The sequence below is a fragment of the Ascaphus truei genome, unplaced genomic scaffold (genome assembly GCF_040206685.1).
Source record: "Ascaphus truei isolate aAscTru1 unplaced genomic scaffold, aAscTru1.hap1 HAP1_SCAFFOLD_340, whole genome shotgun sequence".
Classification (NCBI taxonomy): Eukaryota; Metazoa; Chordata; class Amphibia; order Anura; family Ascaphidae; genus Ascaphus; species Ascaphus truei.
Genome location: NW_027456399.1, coordinates 329723 through 354032, shown reverse-complemented (window position 1 = coordinate 354032; position 24310 = coordinate 329723). Strand labels below are relative to the sequence as shown.

General features: G+C 61.5%; 1 protein-coding gene across 1 annotated transcript in view; it reads right to left on the bottom strand.

The window, feature by feature from the left end:
- The window catches only part of TTBK1 (tau tubulin kinase 1), a 358558-nt gene that overhangs the window by 29657 nt on the left and 304591 nt on the right, over positions 1-24310 (bottom strand). Inside the window, exon 12 of the mRNA XM_075583603.1 lies at positions 22976-23148. Coding sequence (XP_075439718.1) covers positions 22976-23148 — 173 coding nt within the window. The remainder of the gene's footprint in view (positions 1-22975; positions 23149-24310) is intronic.

The following is a 24310-nucleotide window of genomic DNA, read 5'->3' as shown; positions in this document are numbered from 1 at the left end:
ATATATGTTTGCAACTCATTATGATGTCACGTGCCAGATATATAGCTCACGAGGCACCACACCTAGAGGCACCGCACCTAGAGGCACCACACCTAGAGGCACCACACCTAGAGGCACCACACCACGAGGTACCACACCTAGAGGCACCACACCTAGAGGCACCGCACCTAGAGGCACCACACCACGAGGTACCACACCTAGAGGCACCACACCTAGAGGCACCACACCACGAGGTACCACACCTAGAGGCACCACACCTAGAGGCACCGCACCTAGAGGCACCGCACCTAGAGGCACCGCACCTAGAGGCACCGCACCTAGAGGCACCGCACCTAGAGGCACCGCACCTAGAGGCACCACACCTAGAGACACCGCACCTAGAGGCACCACACCTAGAGGCACCACACCTAGAGGCACCACACCACGAGGTACCGCACCTAGAGGCACCGCACCTAGAGGCACCGCACCTAGAGGCACCGCACCTAGAGACACCGCACCTAGAGGCACCGCACCTAGAGGCACCGCACCTAGAGACACCGCACCTAGAGACACCGCACCTAGAGGCACCGCACCTAGAGGCACCGCACCTAGAGGCACCGCACCTAGAGACACCGCACCTAGAGGCACCGCACCTAGAGGCACCGCACCTAGAGACACCGCACCTAGAGGCACCACACCTAGAGGCACCACACCACGAGGTACCACACCTAGAGGCACCACACCAAGAGGCACCACACCTAGAGGCACCACACCTAGAGGCACCACACCACGAGGTACCACACCTAGAGGCACCACACCTAGAGGCACACACCTAGAGGCACCACACCTAGAGGCACACACCTAGAGGCACCGCACCTAGAGGCACCGCACCTAGAGGCACCGCACCTAGAGGCACCGCACCTAGAGACACCGCACCTAGAGGCACCACACCTAGAGGCACCGCACCTAGAGGCACCGCACCTAGAGGCACCGCACCTAGAGGCACCGCACCTAGAGGCACCGCACCTAGAGACACCGCACCTAGAGACACCGCACCTAGAGACACCGCACCTAGAGGCACCGCACCTAGAGGCACCGCACCTAGAGGTACCGCACCTAGAGGCACCGCACCTAGAGGCACCGCACCTAGAGACACCGCACCTAGAGGCACCACACCTAGAGGCACCACACCTAGAGGCACCACACCTAGAGGCACACACCTAGAGGCACCGCACCTAGAGGCACCGCACCACGAGGTACCGCACCTAGAGGCACCGCACCTAGAGACACCACACCACGAGGTACCACACATAGAGACACCACACCTAGAGACACCACACCTAGAGGCACCGCACCTAGAGACACCGCACCTAGAGGCACCGCACCTAGAGGCACCACACCTAGAGGCACCACACCTAGAGGCACCACACCTAGAGGCACACACCTAGAGGCACCGCACCTAGAGACACCGCACCTAGAGGCACCGCACCTAGAGGCACCGCACCACGAGGTACCGCACCTAGAGGCACCGCACCTAGAGACACCACACCACGAGGTACCACACATAGAGACACCACACCTAGAGGCACCGCACCTAGAGGCACCGCACCTAGAGGCACCACACCTAGAGACACCGCACCTAGAGGCACCGCACCTAGAGGCACCACACCTAGAGACACCGCACCTAGAGGCACCGCACCTAGAGGCACCGCACCTAGAGGCACCGCACCTAGAGGCACCGCACCTAGAGGCACCGCACCTAGAGACACCGCACCTAGAGGCACCACACCTAGAGGCACCGCACCTAGAGACACCGCACCTAGAGGCACCACACCTAGAGGCACCACACCACGAGGTACCACACCTAGAGGCACCACACCTAGAGGCACCGCACCTAGAGACACCGCACCTAGAGGCACCACACCTAGAGGCACCACACCACGAGGTACCACACCTAGAGGCACCGCACCTAGAGACACCGCACCTAGAGACACCGCACCTAGAGGCACCGCACCTAGAGGCACCGCACCTAGAGGCACCGCACCTAGAGGCACCACACCACGAGGTACCACACCTAGAGGCACCACACCTAGAGGCACCACACCTAGAGGCACCACACCTAGAGGCACCACACCACGAGGTACCGCACCTAGAGACACCGCACCTAGAGACACCGCACCTAGAGGCACCGCACCTAGAGGCACCACACCTAGAGGCACACACCTAGAGGTACCGCACCTAGAGGCACCACACCTAGAGGCACCACACCACGAGGTACCGCACCTAGAGACACCGCACCTAGAGGCACCACACCTAGAGGCACCACACCACGAGGTACCGCACCTAGAGACACCGCACCTAGAGACACCGCACCTAGAGGCACCACACCTAGAGGCACCACACCTAGAGGCACCACACCACGAGGTACCGCACCTAGAGACACCGCACCTAGAGACACCGCACCTAGAGGCACCGCACCTAGAGGCACCGCACCTAGAGGCACCGCACCTAGAGGCACCACACCACGAGGTACCACACCTAGAGGCACCACACCTAGAGGCACCACACCTAGAGGCACCACACCTAGAGGCACCACACCACGAGGTACCGCACCTAGAGGCACCGCACCTAGAGGCACCGCACCTAGAGGCACCGCACCTAGAGACACCGCACCTAGAGACACCGCACCTAGAGACACCGCACCTAGAGGCACCACACCTAGAGGCACCACACCTAGAGGCACCGCACCACGAGGTACCACACCTAGAGACACCGCACCTAGAGACACCGCACCTAGAGGCACCGCACCTAGAGGCACCGCACCTAGAGGTACCACACATAGAGACACCACACCTAGAGACACCACACCTAGAGGCACCGCACCTAGAGGCACCGCACCTAGAGACACCGCACCTAGAGACACCGCACCTAGAGACACCGCACCTAGAGACACCGCACCTAGAGACACCGCACCTAGAGACACCACACCTAGAGGCACCGCACCTAGAGGCACCGCACCTAGAGACACCGCACCTAGAGGCACCACACCTAGAGGCACCGCACCTAGAGACACCACACCTAGAGGCACCGCACCTAGAGGTACCGCACCTAGAGACACCGCACCTAGAGGCACCGCACCTAGAGGCACCGCACCTAGAGACACCGCACCTAGAGGCACCGCACCTAGAGGCACCGCACCTAGAGACACCGCACCTAGAGGCACCGCACCTAGAGGCACCGCACCTAGAGGCACCGCACCTAGAGGCACCGCACCTAGAGACACCGCACCTAGAGGCACCGCACCTAGAGGCACCGCACCTAGAGGCACCGCACCTAGAGACACCGCACCTAGAGGCACCGCACCTAGAGGTACCACACCACGAGACACCGCACCTAGAGACACCGCACCTAGAGGTACCGCACCTAGAGACACCGCACCTAGAGGCACCGCACCTAGAGGCACCGCACCTAGAGACACCGCACCTAGAGGCACCGCACCTAGAGACACCGCACCTAGAGGCACCGCACCTAGAGGCACCGCACCTAGAGGCACCGCACCTAGAGGCACCGCACCTAGAGACACCGCACCTAGAGGCACCGCACCTAGAGGCACCGCACCTAGAGACACCGCACCTAGAGGCACCGCACCTAGAGGCACCGCACCTAGAGGCACCGCACCTAGAGACACCGCACCTAGAGGCACCGCACCTAGAGGCACCGCACCTAGAGACACCGCACCTAGAGACACCGCACCTAGAGACACCGCACCTAGAGACACCGCACCTAGAGACACCACACCACGAGGTACCACACCTAGAGACACCGCACCTAGAGACACCACACCACGAGGTACCACACCTAGAGACACCACACCTAGAGACACCGCACCTAGAGACACCGCACCTAGAGACACCGCACCTAGAGACACCGCACCTAGAGGCACCGCACCTAGAGGCACCGCACCTAGAGGCACCGCACCTAGAGACACCGCACCTAGAGACACCGCACCTAGAGACACCGCACCTAGAGACACCGCACCTAGAGGCACCGCACCTAGAGGCACCGCACCTAGAGGCACCGCACCTAGAGGCACCGCACCTAGAGGCACCGCACCTAGAGGCACCGCACCTAGAGGCACCGCACCTAGAGGCACCGCACCTAGAGGCACCGCACCTAGAGGCACCGCACCTAGAGGCACCGCACCTAGAGACACCACACCTAGAGGCACCGCACCTAGAGGCACCACACCACGAGGTACCGCACCTAGAGGCACCGCACCTAGAGGCACCGCACCTAGAGGCACCGCACCTAGAGACACCGCACCTAGAGGCACCGCACCTAGAGGCACCGCACCTAGAGGCACCGCACCTAGAGACACCGCACCTAGAGGCACCGCACCTAGAGGCACCGCACCTAGAGGCACCGCACCTAGAGACACCGCACCTAGAGACACCGCACCTAGAGACACCGCACCTAGAGGCACCGCACCTAGAGGCACCGCACCTAGAGGCACCGCACCTAGAGACACCGCACCTAGAGGTACCGCACCTAGAGGCACCGCACCTAGAGACACCGCACCTAGAGACACCGCACCTAGAGGCACCGCACCTAGAGACACCGCACCTAGAGGCACCGCACCTAGAGACACCGCACCTAGAGGCACCGCACCTAGAGACACCGCACCTAGAGGTACCGCACCTAGAGACACCGCACCTAGAGACACCGCACCTAGAGACACCGCACCTAGAGGCACCGCACCTAGAGGCACCGCACCTAGAGGCACCGCACCTAGAGGCACCGCACCTAGAGGCACCGCACCTAGAGACACCGCACCTAGAGGCACCGCACCTAGAGACACCGCACCTAGAGACACCGCACCTAGAGACACCGCACCTAGAGGCACCGCACCTAGAGGCACCGCACCTAGAGGCACCGCACCTAGAGACACCGCACCTAGAGACACCGCACCTAGAGGCACCGCACCTAGAGGCACCGCACCACGAGGTACCACACCTAGAGGTACCGCACCTAGAGGCACCGCACCTAGAGACACCGCACCTAGAGACACCGCACCTAGAGGCACCGCACCTAGAGACACCGCACCTAGAGGCACCGCACCTAGAGACACCGCACCTAGAGGCACCGCACCTAGAGGCACCGCACCTAGAGGCACCGCACCTAGAGGCACCGCACCTAGAGGCACCGCACCTAGAGGCACCGCACCTAGAGGCACACACCTAGAGGCACCGCACCTAGAGGCACCGCACCTAGAGACACCGCACCTAGAGACACCGCACCTAGAGACACCGCACCTAGAGACACCGCACCTAGAGGCACCGCACCTAGAGGCACCGCACCTAGAGACACCGCACCTAGAGACACCGCACCTAGAGGCACCGCACCTAGAGGCACCGCACCTAGAGGCACCGCACCTAGAGGCACCGCACCTAGAGACACCACACCACGAGGTACCACACCTAGAGGCACCACACCTAGAGGCACCGCACCACGAGGTACCACACCTAGAGACACCGCACCTAGAGGCACCGCACCTAGAGACACCGCACCTAGAGACACCGCACCTAGAGGCACCGCACCTAGAGGCACCGCACCTAGAGGCACCGCACCTAGAGACACCGCACCTAGAGGCACCGCACCTAGAGGCACCGCACCTAGAGACACCGCACCTAGAGGCACCACACCTAGAGGCACCACACCACGAGGTACCACACCTAGAGGCACCACACCAAGAGGCACCACACCTAGAGGCACCACACCTAGAGGCACCACACCACGAGGTACCACACCTAGAGGCACCACACCTAGAGGCACACACCTAGAGGCACCACACCTAGAGGCACACACCTAGAGGCACCGCACCTAGAGGCACCGCACCTAGAGGCACCGCACCTAGAGGCACCGCACCTAGAGACACCGCACCTAGAGGCACCGCACCTAGAGGCACCGCACCTAGAGGCACCGCACCTAGAGGCACCGCACCTAGAGGCACCGCACCTAGAGACACCGCACCTAGAGACACCGCACCTAGAGGCACCGCACCTAGAGGCACCGCACCTAGAGGCACCGCACCTAGAGGTACCGCACCTAGAGGCACCGCACCTAGAGGCACCGCACCTAGAGACACCGCACCTAGAGGCACCGCACCTAGAGGCACCGCACCTAGAGGCACCGCACCTAGAGACACCGCACCTAGAGACACCGCACCTAGAGGCACCGCACCTAGAGACACCGCACCTAGAGGCACCGCACCTAGAGACACCGCACCTAGAGGCACCACACCTAGAGGCACCGCACCTAGAGGCACCGCACCTAGAGGCACCGCACCTAGAGACACCGCACCTAGAGACACCGCACCACGAGGTACCGCACCTAGAGGCACCGCACCTAGAGGCACACACCTAGAGGCACCGCACCTAGAGGCACCGCACCTAGAGGCACCGCACCTAGAGGCACCGCACCTAGAGGCACCGCACCTAGAGGCACCGCACCTAGAGACACCGCACCTAGAGGCACCACACCTAGAGGCACCACACCTAGAGGCACCGCACCTAGAGACACCGCACCTAGAGACACCGCACCTAGAGGCACCGCACCTAGAGGCACCGCACCTAGAGACACCGCACCTAGAGGCACCACACCTAGAGGCACCACACCTAGAGGCACCACACCTAGAGGCACACACCTAGAGGCACCGCACCTAGAGGCACCGCACCACGAGGTACCGCACCTAGAGGCACCGCACCTAGAGACACCACACCACGAGGTACCACACATAGAGACACCACACCTAGAGACACCACACCTAGAGGCACCGCACCTAGAGACACCGCACCTAGAGGCACCGCACCTAGAGGCACCACACCTAGAGGCACCACACCTAGAGGCACCACACCTAGAGGCACACACCTAGAGGCACCGCACCTAGAGACACCGCACCTAGAGGCACCGCACCTAGAGGCACCGCACCACGAGGTACCGCACCTAGAGGCACCGCACCTAGAGACACCACACCACGAGGTACCACACATAGAGACACCACACCTAGAGACACCGCACCTAGAGGCACCGCACCTAGAGGCACCGCACCTAGAGGCACCACACCTAGAGACACCGCACCTAGAGGCACCGCACCTAGAGGCACCGCACCTAGAGACACCGCACCTAGAGGCACCGCACCTAGAGGCACCGCACCTAGAGGCACCGCACCTAGAGGCACCGCACCTAGAGGCACCGCACCTAGAGACACCGCACCTAGAGGCACCGCACCTAGAGGCACCGCACCTAGAGACACCGCACCTAGAGGCACCACACCTAGAGGCACCACACCACGAGGTACCACACCTAGAGGCACCACACCTAGAGGCACCGCACCTAGAGACACCGCACCTAGAGGCACCACACCTAGAGGCACCACACCACGAGGTACCGCACCTAGAGGCACCGCACCTAGAGACACCGCACCTAGAGACACCGCACCTAGAGGCACCGCACCTAGAGGCACCGCACCTAGAGGCACCGCACCTAGAGGCACCACACCACGAGGTACCACACCTAGAGGCACCACACCTAGAGGCACCACACCTAGAGGCACCACACCTAGAGGCACCACACCACGAGGTACCGCACCTAGAGACACCGCACCTAGAGACACCGCACCTAGAGGCACCGCACCTAGAGGCACCACACCTAGAGGCACACACCTAGAGGTACCGCACCTAGAGGCACCACACCTAGAGGCACCACACCACGAGGTACCGCACCTAGAGACACCGCACCTAGAGGCACCACACCTAGAGGCACCACACCACGAGGTACCGCACCTAGAGACACCGCACCTAGAGACACCGCACCTAGAGGCACCACACCTAGAGGCACCACACCTAGAGGCACCACACCACGAGGTACCGCACCTAGAGACACCGCACCTAGAGACACCGCACCTAGAGGCACCGCACCTAGAGGCACCGCACCTAGAGGCACCGCACCTAGAGGCACCACACCACGAGGTACCACACCTAGAGGCACCACACCTAGAGGCACCACACCTAGAGGCACCACACCTAGAGGCACCACACCACGAGGTACCGCACCTAGAGGCACCGCACCTAGAGGCACCGCACCTAGAGGCACCGCACCTAGAGACACCGCACCTAGAGACACCGCACCTAGAGGCACCACACCTAGAGGCACCACACCTAGAGGCACCGCACCACGAGGTACCGCACCTAGAGACACCGCACCTAGAGACACCGCACCTAGAGGCACCGCACCTAGAGGCACCGCACCTAGAGGCACCGCACCTAGAGACACCGCACCTAGAGGCACCGCACCTAGAGGCACCGCACCTAGAGGCACCGCACCTAGAGGCACCGCACCTAGAGGCACCGCACCTAGAGACACCGCACCTAGAGACACCGCACCTAGAGACACCGCACCTAGAGACACCGCACCTAGAGACACCGCACCTAGAGACACCGCACCTAGAGGCACCGCACCTAGAGGCACCGCACCTAGAGACACCGCACCTAGAGGCACCGCACCTAGAGGCACCGCACCTAGAGGCACCGCACCTAGAGACACCGCACCTAGAGACACCACACATAGAGACACCGCACCTAGAGACACCGCACCTAGAGGCACCGCACCTAGAGGCACCGCACCTAGAGGCACCGCACCTAGAGGCACCGCACCTAGAGGTACCGCACCTAGAGGCACCGCACCTAGAGGCACCGCACCTAGAGACACCGCACCTAGAGGCACCGCACCTAGAGACACCGCACCTAGAGGCACCGCACCTAGAGACACCGCACCTAGAGGCACCGCACCTAGAGACACCGCACCTAGAGACACCGCACCTAGAGACACCGCACCTAGAGACACCGCACCTAGAGACACCGCACCTAGAGGCACCGCACCTAGAGGCACCGCACCTAGAGGCACCGCACCTAGAGACACCGCACCTAGAGGCACCGCACCTAGAGGCACCGCACCTAGAGACACCGCACCTAGAGGCACCGCACCTAGAGGTACCGCACCTAGAGGCACCGCACCTAGAGGCACCGCACCTAGAGACACCGCACCTAGAGACACCGCACCTAGAGGCACCGCACCTAGAGACACCGCACCTAGAGGCACCGCACCTAGAGACACCGCACCTAGAGGCACCGCACCTAGAGACACCGCACCTAGAGGCACCGCACCTAGAGGCACCGCACCTAGAGGCACCGCACCTAGAGGCACACACCTAGAGGCACCGCACCTAGAGGCACCGCACCTAGAGGCACCGCACCTAGAGGCACCGCACCTAGAGACACCGCACCTAGAGACACCGCACCTAGAGACACCGCACCTAGAGACACCACACCACGAGGTACCACACCTAGAGACACCGCACCTAGAGACACCACACCACGAGGTACCACACCTAGAGACACCACACCTAGAGACACCGCACCTAGAGACACCGCACCTAGAGACACCGCACCTAGAGACACCGCACCTAGAGACACCGCACCTAGAGACACCGCACCTAGAGGCACCGCACCTAGAGGCACCGCACCTAGAGGCACCGCACCTAGAGGCACCGCACCTAGAGGCACCGCACCTAGAGGCACCGCACCTAGAGACACCGCACCACGAGGTACCACACATAGAGACACCGCACCTAGAGACACCGCACCTAGAGGCACCGCACCTAGAGGAACCGCACCTAGAGACACCGCACCTAGAGACACCGCACCTAGAGGCACCGCACCTAGAGGCACCGCACCTAGAGACACCGCACCTAGAGGCACCGCACCTAGAGACACCGCACCTAGAGGCACCGCACCTAGAGACACCGCACCTAGAGACACCGCACCTAGAGACACCGCACCTAGAGACACCGCACCTAGAGGCACCGCACCTAGAGACACCGCACCTAGAGACACCGCACCTAGAGACACCGCACCTAGAGACACCGCACCTAGAGACACCGCACCTAGAGACACCGCACCTAGAGACACCGCACCTAGAGACACCGCACCTAGAGGCACCGCACCTAGAGACACCGCACCTAGAGGCACCGCACCTAGAGGCACCGCACCTAGAGGCACCGCACCTAGAGACACCGCACCTAGAGACACCGCACCTAGAGGCACCGCACCTAGAGACACCGCACCTAGAGGCACCGCACCTAGAGGCACCGCACCTAGAGGCACCGCACCTAGAGGCACCGCACCTAGAGACACCGCACCTAGAGACACCGCACCTAGAGACACCGCACCTAGAGGCACCGCACCTAGAGGCACCGCACCTAGAGGCACCGCACCTAGAGGCACCGCACCTAGAGACACCGCACCTAGAGGCACCGCACCTAGAGACACCGCACCTAGAGACACCGCACCTAGAGGCACCGCACCTAGAGGCACCGCACCTAGAGGCACCGCACCTAGAGGCACCGCACCTAGAGACACCGCACCTAGAGACACCGCACCTAGAGACACCGCACCTAGAGGCACCGCACCTAGAGGCACCGCACCTAGAGACACCGCACCTAGAGGCACCGCACCTAGAGGCACCGCACCTAGAGGCACCGCACCTAGAGACACCGCACCTAGAGACACCGCACCTAGAGACACCACACCTAGAGACACCGCACCTAGAGGCACCGCACCTAGAGACACCGCACCTAGAGACACCGCACCTAGAGGCACCGCATCTAGAGACACCACACCACGAGGTACCACACCACGAGACACCACACCTAGAGGCACCGCACCTAGAGGCACCGCACCTAGAGGCACCGCACCTAGAGGCACCGCACCTAGAGGCACCGCACCTAGAGGCACCGCACCTAGAGGCACCGCACCTAGAGGCACCGCACCTAGAGGCACCGCACCTAGAGGCACCGCACCTAGAGACACCGCACCTAGAGACACCGCACCTAGAGGCACCGCACCTAGAGGCACCGCACCTAGAGGCACCGCACCTAGAGACACCGCACCTAGAGACACCGCACCTAGAGGTACCGCACCTAGAGACACCGCACCTAGAGACACCGCACCTAGAGACACCGCACCTAGAGGCACCGCACCTAGAGGCACCGCACCTAGAGGCACCGCACCTAGAGGCACCGCACCTAGAGGCACCGCACCTAGAGACACCGCACCTAGAGGCACCGCACCTAGAGACACCGCACCTAGAGACACCGCACCTAGAGACACCGCACCTAGAGGCACCGCACCTAGAGGCACCGCACCTAGAGACACCGCACCTAGAGGCACCGCACCTAGAGACACCGCACCTAGAGACACCGCACCTAGAGGCACCGCACCTAGAGGCACCGCACCTAGAGACACCGCACCTAGAGACACCGCACCACGAGGTACCACACCTAGAGACACCGCACCTAGAGGCACCGCACCTAGAGACACCGCACCTAGAGGCACCGCACCTAGAGACACCGCACCTAGAGACACCGCACCTAGAGGCACCGCACCTAGAGGCACCGCACCTAGAGACACCGCACCTAGAGGCACCGCACCTAGAGGCACCGCACCTAGAGGCACCGCACCACGAGGTACCACACCTAGAGGCACCGCACCTAGAGGCACCGCACCTAGAGACACCGCACCTAGAGGCACCGCACCTAGAGGCACCGCACCTAGAGGCACCGCACCTAGAGGCACCGCACCTAGAGGCACCGCACCTAGAGACACCGCACCTAGAGACACCGCACCTAGAGGCACCGCACCTAGAGGCACCGCACCTAGAGACACCGCACCTAGAGGCACCGCACCTAGAGGCACCGCACCTAGAGGCACCGCACCTAGAGACACCGCACCTAGAGACACCGCACCTAGAGGCACCGCACCTAGAGGCACCGCACCTAGAGGCACCGCACCTAGAGACACCGCACCTAGAGGCACCGCACCTAGAGGCACCGCACCTAGAGACACCGCACCTAGAGGCACCGCACCTAGAGGCACCGCACCTAGAGGCACCGCACCTAGAGGCACCGCACCTAGAGGCACCGCACCACGAGGTACCGCACCTAGAGACACCGCACCTAGAGGCACCGCACCTAGAGGCACCGCACCTAGAGACACCGCACCTAGAGGCACCGCACCTAGAGGCACCGCACCTAGAGACACCGCACCTAGAGACACCGCACCTAGAGGCACCGCACCTAGAGACACCGCACCTAGAGGCACCGCACCTAGAGACACCGCACCTAGAGGCACCGCACCTAGAGGCACCGCACCTAGAGACACCACACCACGAGGTACCACACCTAGAGACACCGCACCTAGAGGCACCGCACCTAGAGACACCACACCACGAGGTACCGCACCTAGAGGCACCGCACCTAGAGGCACCGCACCACGAGGTACCGCACCTAGAGACACCGCACCTAGAGGCACCACACCACGAGGTACCGCACCTAGAGGCACCGCACCTAGAGACACCGCACCTAGAGGCACCGCACCTAGAGGTACCGCACCTAGAGGCACCGCACCTAGAGGCACCACACCACGAGGTACCACACCTAGAGACACCGCACCTAGAGGCACCGCACCTAGAGGCACCGCACCTAGAGGCACCGCACCTAGAGGCACCACACCACGAGGTACCACACCTAGAGACACCGCACCTAGAGGCACCGCACCTAGAGGCACCGCACCTAGAGGCACCGCACCTAGAGGCACCGCACCTAGAGACACCGCACCTAGAGGCACCGCACCTAGAGACACCGCACCTAGAGACACCGCACCTAGAGACACCGCACCTAGAGGCACCGCACCTAGAGGCACCGCACCTAGAGGCACCGCACCTAGAGGCACCGCACCTAGAGGCACCGCACCTAGAGGCACCGCACCTAGAGGCACCGCACCTAGAGGCACCGCACCTAGAGGCACCGCACCTAGAGGCACCGCACCTAGAGGCACCGCACCTAGAGGCACCGCACCTAGAGGCACCGCACCTAGAGGCACCGCACCTAGAGACACCGCACCTAGAGGCACCGCACCTAGAGACACCGCACCTAGAGACACCGCACCTAGAGACACCGCACCTAGAGGCACCGCACCTAGAGACACCGCACCTAGAGGCACCGCACCTAGAGGCACCGCACCTAGAGGCACCGCACCTAGAGACACCGCACCTAGAGGCACCGCACCTAGAGGCACCGCACCTAGAGGCACCGCACCTAGAGGCACCGCACCTAGAGACACCGCACCTAGAGGCACCGCACCTAGAGACACCGCACCTAGAGGCACCGCACCTAGAGGCACCGCACCTAGAGGCACCGCACCTAGAGGCACCGCACCTAGAGGCACCGCACCTAGAGGCACCGCACCTAGAGGCACCGCACCTAGAGGCACCGCACCTAGAGGCACCGCACCTAGAGGCACCGCACCTAGAGACACCGCACCTAGAGACACCGCACCTAGAGACACCGCACCTAGAGGCACCGCACCTAGAGACACCGCACCTAGAGGCACCGCACCTAGAGGCACCGCACCTAGAGGCACCGCACCTAGAGGCACCGCACCTAGAGGCACCGCACCTAGAGGCACCGCACCTAGAGGCACCGCACCTAGAGACACCGCACCTAGAGACACCGCACCTAGAGACACCACACCACGAGGTACCGCACCTAGAGACACCGCACCTAGAGGCACCGCACCTAGAGACACCGCACCTAGAGGCACCGCACCTAGAGGCACCGCACCTAGAGGCACCGCACCTAGAGGCACCGCACCTAGAGGCACCGCACCTAGAGACACCGCACCTAGAGACACCGCACCTAGAGGCACCGCACCTAGAGGCACCGCACCTAGAGGCACCGCACCTAGAGACACCGCACCTAGAGGCACCGCACCTAGAGACACCGCACCTAGAGGCACCGCACCTAGAGACACCGCACCTAGAGACACCGCACCTAGAGACACCGCACCTAGAGGCACCGCACCTAGAGACACCGCACCTAGAGGCACACACCTAGAGGCACCGCACCTAGAGGCACCGCACCTAGAGGCACCGCACCTAGAGGCACCGCACCTAGAGGCACCGCACCTAGAGACACCGCACCTAGAGACACCGCACCTAGAGACACCGCACCTAGAGGCACCGCACCACGAGGTACCACACCTAGAGGCACCGCACCTAGAGGCACCGCACCTAGAGGCACCGCACCTAGAGGCACCGCACCTAGAGACACCGCACCTAGAGACACCGCACCTAGAGACACCGCACCTAGAGACACCGCACCTAGAGGCACCGCACCTAGAGGCACCGCACCTAGAGGCACCGCACCTAGAGGCACCGCACCTAGAGGCACCGCACCTAGAGGCACCGCACCTAGAGGCACCGCACCTAGAGACACCGCACCTAGAGGCACCGCACCTAGAGGCACCGCACCTAGAGGCACCGCACCTAGAGGCACCGCACCTAGAGACACCGCACCTAGAGACACCGCACCTAGAGGCACCGCACCTAGAGGCACCGCACCTAGAGGCACCGCACCTAGAGACACCGCACCTAGAGGCACCGCACCTAGAGGCACCGCACCTAGAGACACCGCACCTAGAGACACCGCACCTAGAGACACCGCACCTAGAGGCACCGCACCTAGAGACACCGCACCTAGAGGCACCGCACCTAGAGGCACCGCACCTAGAGACACCGCACCTAGAGACACCGCACCTAGAGACACCGCACCTAGAGGCACCGCACCTAGAGACACCGCACCTAGAGGCACCGCACCTAGAGACACCGCACCTAGAGGCACCGCACCTAGAGACACCGCACCTAGAGGCACCGCACCTAGAGGCACCGCACCTAGAGGCACCGCACCTAGAGGCACCGCACCTAGAGACACCGCACCTAGAGGCACACACCTAGAGGCACCGCACCTAGAGGCACCGCACCTAGAGGCACCGCACCTAGAGGCACCGCACCTAGAGGCACCGCACCTAGAGACACCGCACCTAGAGACACCGCACCTAGAGACACCGCACCTAGAGGCACCGCACCACGAGGTACCGCACCTAGAGGCACCGCACCTAGAGACACCGCACCTAGAGACACCGCACCTAGAGACACCGCACCTAGAGACACCGCACCTAGAGGCACCGCACCTAGAGGCACCGCACCTAGAGACACCGCACCTAGAGGCACCGCACCTAGAGGCACCGCACCTAGAGGCACCGCACCTAGAGGCACCGCACCTAGAGGCACCGCACCTAGAGACACCGCACCTAGAGACACCGCACCTAGAGACACCGCACCTAGAGGCACCGCACCACGAGGTACCGCACCTAGAGGCACCGCACCTAGAGGCACCGCACCTAGAGGCACCGCACCTAGAGGCACCGCACCTAGAGACACCGCACCTAGAGACACCGCACCTAGAGGCACCGCACCTAGAGGCACCGCACCTAGAGGCACCGCACCTAGAGGCACCGCACCTAGAGGCACCGCACCTAGAGGCACCGCATCTAGAGGCACCGCACCTAGAGACACCGCACCTAGAGACACCGCACCTAGAGGCACCGCACCTAGAGACACCGCACCTAGAGACACCGCACCTAGAGGCACCGCACCTAGAGGCACCGCACCTAGAGACACCGCACCTAGAGACACCGCACCTAGAGACACCGCACCTAGAGGCACCGCACCTAGAGGCACCGCACCTAGAGACACCGCACCTAGAGACACCGCACCTAGAGGCACCGCACCTAGAGGCACCGCACCTAGAGGCACCGCACCTAGAGGCACCGCACCTAGAGGCACCGCACCTAGAGACACCGCACCTAGAGGCACCGCACCTAGAGGCACCGCACCTAGAGGCACCGCACCTAGAGGCACCGCACCTAGAGGCACCGCACCTAGAGGCACCGCACCTAGAGGCACCGCACCACGAGGTACCACACCTAGAGACACCGCACCTAGAGGCACCGCACCTAGAGGCACCGCACCTAGAGACACCGCACCTAGAGGCACCGCACCTAGAGGCACCGCACCTAGAGGCACCGCACCTAGAGGCACCGCACCTAGAGGCACCGCACCTAGAGACACCGCACCTAGAGACACCGCACCTAGAGGCACCGCACCTAGAGGCACCGCACCTAGAGGCACCGCACCTAGAGGCACCGCACCTAGAGGCACCGCACCTAGAGGCACCGCACCTAGAGGCACCGCACCTAGAGGCACCGCACCTAGAGACACCGCACCTAGAGACACCGCACCTAGAGGCACCGCACCTAGAGGCACCGCACCTAGAGGCACCGCACCTAGAGGCACCGCACCTAGAGGCACCGCACCTAGAGGCACCGCACCTAGAGGCACCGCACCTAGAGACACCGCACCTAGAGACACCGCACCTAGAGACACCGCACCTAGAGGCACCGCACCTAGAGGCACCGCACCTAGAGGCACCGCACCTAGAGGCACCGCACCTAGAGGCACCGCACCTAGAGGCACCACACCTAGAGGCACCGCACCTAGAGACACCGCACCTAGAGACACCGCACCACGAGGTACCGCACCTAGAGGCACCGCACCTAGAGGCACACACCTAGAGGCACCACGAGGTACCGCACCTAGAGACACCGCACCTAGAGGCACCGCACCACGAGGTACCGCACCTAGAGGCACCGCACCTAGAGGCACCGCACCTAGAGGCACCGCACCTAGAGGCACCGCACCTAGAGGCACCGCACCTAGAGGCACCGCACCTAGAGGCACCGCACCTAGAGGCACACACCTAGAGGCACCACGAGGTACCGCACCTAGAGGCACCGCACCTAGAGGCACCGCACCTAGAGGCACCGCACCTAGAGACACCGCACCTAGAGACACCGCACCTAGAGGCACCGCACCTAGAGGCACCGCACCTAGAGGCACCGCACCTAGAGGCACCGCACCTAGAGGCACCGCACCTAGAGGCACCGCACCTAGAGACACCGCACCTAGAGGCACCGCACCTAGAGGCACCGCACCTAGAGACACCGCACCTAGAGACACCACACCACGAGGTACCGCACCTAGAGACACCGCACCTAGAGGCACCACACCTAGAGGCACCACACCTAGAGGCACACACCTAGAGACACCGCACCTAGAGGCACCGCACCTAGAGACACCGCACCTAGAGGCACCGCACCTAGAGGCACCGCACCTAGAGACACCGCACCTAGAGACACCGCACCTAGAGGCACCGCACCTAGAGACACCGCACCTAGAGACACCGCACCTAGAGACACCGCACCTAGAGGCACCGCACCTAGAGACACCGCACCTAGAGGCACACACCTAGAGACACCGCACCTAGAGGCACCGCACCTAGAGGCAGCGCACCTAGAGGCACCGCACCTAGAGGCACCGCACCTAGAGGCACCGCACCTAGAGGCACCGCACCTAGAGACACCGCACCTAGAGGCACCGCACCTAGAGGCACCGCACCTAGAGGCACCGCACCTAGAGGCACCGCACCTAGAGGCACCGCACCTAGAGACACCGCACCTAGAGACACCGCACCTAGAGGCACCGCACCTAGAGGCACCGCACCTAGAGGCACCGCACCTAGAGACACCGCACCTAGAGACACCGCACCTAGAGACACCGCACCTAGAGACACCGCACCTAGAGGCACCGCACCTAGAGGCACCGCACCTAGAGACACCGCACCTAGAGACACCGCACCTAGAGGCACCGCACCTAGAGGCACCGCACCTAGAGACACCGCACCTAGAGGCACCGCACCTAGAGGCACCGCACCTAGAGGCACCGCACCTAGAGGCACCGCACCTAGAGGCACCGCACCTAGAGACACCGCACCTAGAGACACCGCACCTAGAGGCACCGCACCTAGAGGCACCGCACCTAGAGACACCGCACCTAGAGGCACCGCACCTAGAGACACCGCACCTAGAGGCACCGCACCTAGAGGCACCGCACCTAGAGGCACCGCACCTAGAGGCACCGCACCTAGAGGCACCGCACCTAGAGACACCGCACCTAGAGACACCGCACCTAGAGGCACCGCACCTAGAGGCACCGCACCTAGAGACACCGCACCTAGAGGCACCGCACCTAGAGGCACCGCACCTAGAGGCACCGCACCTAGAGGTACCGCACATAGAGACACCGCACCTAGAGACACCGCACCTAGAGACACCGCACCTAGAGGCACCGCACCTAGAGACACCGCACCTAGAGGCACCGCACCTAGAGGTACCGCACATAGAGACACCGCACCTAGAGACACCGCACCTAGAGGCACCGCACCTAGAGACACCGCACCTAGAGGCACCGCACCTAGAGACACCGCACCTAGAGGCACCGCACCTAGAGGCACCGCACCTAGAGACACCGCACCTAGAGGCACCGCACCTAGAGACACCGCACCTAGAGGCACCGCACCTAGAGGCACCGCACCTAGAGGCACCGCACCTAGAGACACCGCACCTAGAGACACCGCACCTAGAGGCACCGCACCTAGAGGCACCGCACCTAGAGACACCGCACCTAGAGGCACCGCACCTAGAGGCACCGCACCTAGAGGCACCGCACCTAGAGGCACCACACATAGAGACACCACACCTAGAGACACCACACCTAGAGACACCACACCTAGAGGCACACACCTAGAGGCACCGCACCTAGAGGCACCGCACCTAGAGGCACCGCACCTAGAGGCACCGCACCTAGAGGCACCGCACCTAGAGGCACCGCACCTAGAGACACCGCACCTAGAGGCACCGCACCTAGAGACACCGCACCTAGAGACACCGCACCTAGAGACACCGCACCTAGAGGCACCGCACCTAGAGGCACCGCACCTAGAGACACCGCACCTAGAGACACCGCACCTAGAGGCACCGCACCTAGAGGCACCGCACCTAGAGACACCGCACCTAGAGGCACCGCACCTAGAGGCACCGCACCTAGAGGCACCGCACCTAGAGGCACCGCACCTAGAGGTACCACACATAGAGACACCGCACCTAGAGACACCGCACCTAGAGGCACCGCACCTAGAGGCACCGCACCTAGAGGCACCGCACCTAGAGGCACCACACCTAGAGGCACACACCTAGAGGCACCGCACCTAGAGGCACCGCACCTAGAGGCACCGCACCTAGAGGCACCGCACCTAGAGGCACCGCACCTAGAGGCACCGCACCTAGAGGCACCGCACCTAGAGGCACCGCACCTAGAGACACCGCACCTAGAGGCACCGCACCTAGAGACACCACACCACGAGGTACCACACCTAGAGACACCGCACCTAGAGACACCGCACCTAGAGGCACCGCACCTAGAGACACCGCACCTAGAGACACCGCACCTAGAGACACCGCACCTAGAGGCACCGCACCTAGAGGCACCGCACCTAGAGACACCGCACCTAGAGGCACCGCACCTAGAGGCACCGCACCTAGAGGCACCGCACCTAGAGGTACCACACATAGAGACACCACACCTAGAGACACCACACCTAGAGACACCGCACCTAGAGGCACCGCACCTAGAGGCACCGCACCTAGAGGCACCGCACCTAGAGACACCGCACCTAGAGGCACCGCACCTAGAGACACCGCACCTAGAGACACCGCACCTAGAGACACCGCACCTAGAGGCACCACACCTAGAGGCACCACACCTAGAGACACCGCACCTAGAGACACCGCACCTAGAGGCACCGCACCTAGAGACACCGCACCTAGAGACACCGCACCTAGAGGCACCGCACCTAGAGGTACCGCACCTAGAGGCACCGCACCTAGAGACACCACACCTAGAGGCACCGCACCTAGAGGCACCACACCACGAGACACCACACCTAGAGACACCGCACCTAGAGGCACCGCACCTAGAGGCACCGCACCTAGAGGCACCGCACCTAGAGACACCGCACCTAGAGGCACCGCACCTAGAGGCACCGCACCTAGAGGCACCGCACCTAGAGGCACCGCACCTAGAGACACCGCACCTAGAGGCACCGCACCTAGAGGCACCACACCTAGAGGCACCACACCTAGAGACACCGCACCTAGAGGCACCACACCTAGAGACACCGCACCTAGAGGCACCACACCACGAGGTACCGCACCTAGAGACACCGCACCTAGAGGCACCGCACCTAGAGGCACCGCACCTAGAGACACCACACCACGAGGTACCACACCTAGAGACACCGCACCTAGAGGCACCGCACCTAGAGGCACCGCACCTAGAGGCACCGCACCTAGAGACACCGCACCTAGAGGCACCACACCACGAGGTACCACACCTAGAGACACCGCACCTAGAGGCACCACACCACGAGGCACCGCACCTAGAGACACCGCACCTAGAGGCACCACACCACGAGGTACCACACCTAGAGACACCACACAGACACACATTCTGTAATATCTATCTACCTATTATATATAAGGAAGTCTTCGCATCTCTCTGTGATAGGCTGAGTGGCCTGTCACTCACCTGGGGACAGCCAATGAGACTGCACATCCTGTGTAATAAGATGTTACATCTTCATTGAAAAAATGTGGAGGATGTTTTATAAATGTCTTTTAACATATAATATAATTATTATACTAATGTACTCCTTTATTTGGGCAAAGTGTGCGAGTCTGTGTTCGGGGTCTCTGCTTACGTTATTATACGCTTCTTTGTATAATTTAGTCTTATGTCCACAGGTTTTTTATTGTGTAACTATATGATTCTCTTATCTAACATTGGTTATTATTATTATTATTATTATTATTATACATTAGTGTTTTGTGAATACTATTTTGTTTGTTCCATTATTTATTTATGATTGTATATATTATATATTGTATATATGATTGTATATTTATGATTGTATATCTTATACTATATTTGTGAAAGCACTGTATGCCTGTCTGCATCTCCTGTGTCCTAGGGACAATCGCATTGCACCTTTAGCCTGTCACTCAACCTCAGGCCATGCTGCGGCCCGCCCCCGCACACCTCTCATTGGTCTGCACTGCCACACTATCACACACATCACTCAACTACACCACTACCACACTCTCCCACCCCTCACTGAGCTTTGGGAACGCTTCGCAGCACCTAACCCTCACTGCTCTGAGAGATTTGCACCTAACCCTCACTGCTCTGAGAGATTTGCACCTAACCCTCACTGCTCTGAGAGATTTGCACCTAACCCTCACTGCTCTGAGAGATTTGCACCTAACCCTCACTGCTCTGAGAGATTTGCACCTAACCCTGAGATTTGCACCTAACCCTCACTGCTCTGAGAGATTTGCACCTAACCCTCACTGCTCTGAGACATTTGCACCTAACCCTCACTGCTCTGAGAGATTTGCACCTAACCCTCACTGCTCTGAGAGATTTGCACCTAACCCTGAGATTTGCACCTAACCCTCACTGCTCTGAGAGATTTGCACCTAACCCTCACTGCTCTGAGACATTTACACCTAGCCCTCCCTGCTCTGAGAGATTTGCACCTAACCCTCACTGCTCTGAGAGATTTGCACCTAACCCTCACTGCTCTGAGAGATTTGCACCTAACCCTCACTGCTCTGAGAGATTTGCACCTAACCCTCACTGCTCTGAGAGATTTGCACCTAACCCTCACTGCTCTGTGAGATTTGCACCTAACCCTCACTGCTCTGAGACATTTGCACCTAACCCTCACTGCTCTGAGAGATTTGCACCTAACCCTCACTGCTCTGAGAGATTTGCACCTAACCCTCACTGCTCTGAGAGATTTGCACCTAACCCTCACTGCTCTGAGAGATTTGCACCTAGCCCTCACTGCTCTGAGAGATTTGCACCTAACCCTCACTGCTCTGAGAGATTTGCACCTAACCCTCACTGCTCTGAGAGATTTGCACCTAACCCTCACTGCTCTGAGAGATTTGCACCTAACCCTCACTGCTCTGAGAGATTTGCACCTAACCCTGACTGCTCTGAGAGATTTGCACCTAACCCTCACTGCTCTGAGAGATTTGCACCTAACCCTGACTGCTCTGAGAGATTTGCACCTAACCCTGACTGCTCTGAGAGATTTGCACCTAACCCTCACTGCTCTGAGAGATTTGCACCTAACCCTGACTGCTCTGAGAGATTTGCACCTAACCCTCACTGCTCTGAGACATTTGCACCTAACCCTGAGATTTGCACCTAACCCTCACTGCTCTGAGAGATTTGCACCTAACCCTCACTGCTCTGAGAGATTTGCACCTAACCCTCACTGCTCTGAGAGATTTGCACCTAACCCTCACTGCTCTGAGAGATTTGCACCTAGCCCTCACTGCTCTGAGAGATTTGCACCTAACCCTCACTGCTCTGAGAGATTTGCACCTAACCCTCACTGCTCTGAGAGATTTGCACCTAACCCTCACTGCTCTGAGAGATTTGCACCTAACCCTCACTGCTCTGAGAGATTTGCACCTAACCCTGACTGCTCTGAGAGATTTGCACCTAACCCTCACTGCTCTGAGAGATTTGCACCTAACCCTGACTGCTCTGAGAGATTTGCACCTAACCCTGACTGCTCTGAGAGATTTGCACCTAACCCTCACTGCTCTGAGAGATTTGCACCTAACCCTGACTGCTCTGAGAGATTTGCACCTAACCCTCACTGCTCTGAGACATTTGCACCTAACCCACACACACACACACACACACACACACACACACACACACACACACACACACACACACACACACACACACACACACACACACCTCTAAGAACTGCCCCATTAAGGGGTGGCCAACTCCAGTCTTCAAGGGCCACCAACAGGCCAGGTATTAGGGATATCCCTGCTTCAGCACAGGAGGCGTGGTCAAAAACTGAGCCACTGATTGAGCCACCTGTGCTGAAGCAGGAATATCCGTAAAGCCTGACCTGCTGGTTGGTCCTTGAGGCCTGGAGTTGGCCACCCCAGCTGTAGGGGGAGCTCTCTGCGTGCCGACGCCCCTCTCTCACCTTCTCTCCAGCATTTCTGCCCTCTCGGCCGTGGACAGGCGTTCCGACTCCGGGCTGTTGACACGTCGGTAGCGCAGGGAGCGGGCCAGCGTGGTGGGGGACTCTGGGGGGGCCCGTACAGGGCAGCTGGGACACCCTCCCCGGCTGTGGTCCTCCTCCATCAGGCACTGCGTCTGCGGGAGAGCAGGCGGCGGCATTTACACGGCGGGAGACCACTCGCCATTCATCTCCCATGATCACCGTCCAAACCCGGTCACACGGTCCTAGTAACCAGCGCAGAGTAACATTGGGGAAGCACGGGGAGAGTACGGGGTACCTATAGAGAGGCGCACACCTTGCCACCCTGCCACCCTGTCCCTGCTTTAATGCAGGAGAAGGTGGCAGTCCCAGTGAGGGCCGGTAGAACGTACCGGGGACCGAACCTTAGAGCGAGGAGACCGGATCTCCATCTGTCTCGGAAATAGTCCATTATGTCATTAACCTTCATCAAAGTGTCTATATCTCCTATTACCCAGAATCCCTGGCTGCAGTGCAAGCAGTGTATGCTAAGAGATAAGGGGGAATGGCAGAGATAGTGTGGCAGTGCTCACACGTGGGGTTTCGGGGACGTTTCTGTGCCAGATACACCATCCATGTCCCTATATCGCAGCCAGGGCTTGCAGGTTACTGCAGCTGCATGGGCCGGATATTAAAGCCGCGGGAGCGTGACGGGTGTGGCCGGGGGAACCGCGACGGGTGTGGCCGGGGGAACCGCGACGGGTGTGGCTGCAGGAGCCGCGATGGGTGTGGCCGGGGGAGCCGCGATGGGTGTGGCCACCGGGAGCCGCGACGGGTGTGGCCGGGGGAGCTGTGGCGGGTGTGGCTGTGGGAGCCGTGACGGGTGTGGCCGGGGGAGATGTGACGGGTGTGGCTGTGGGAGCCGTGACGGGTGTGGCTGTGGGAGCCGTGACGGGTGTGGCTGTGGGAGCCGTGACGGGTGTGGCTGTGGGAGCTGTGACGGGTGTGGCTGTGGGAGCCGTGATGGGTGTGGCTGTGGGAGCCGTGACGGGTGTGGCCGGGGGAGATGTGACGGGTGTGGCCGGGGGAGATGTGACGGGTGTGGCTGTGGGAGCCGTGACGGGTGTGGCCAAGGGAACCGCGACAGGTGTGGCCGGGGGAGATGTGACGGGTGTGGCCGGGGGAGCTGTGACGGGTGTGGCTGTGGGAGCTATGACGGGTGTGGCCGGGGGAGCTGTGACGGGTGTGGCCGGGGGAGCTGTGACGGGTGTGGCCGGGGGAGCTGTGATGGGTGTGGCCGGGGGAGCTGTGACGGGTGTGGCTGTGGGAGCTGTGACG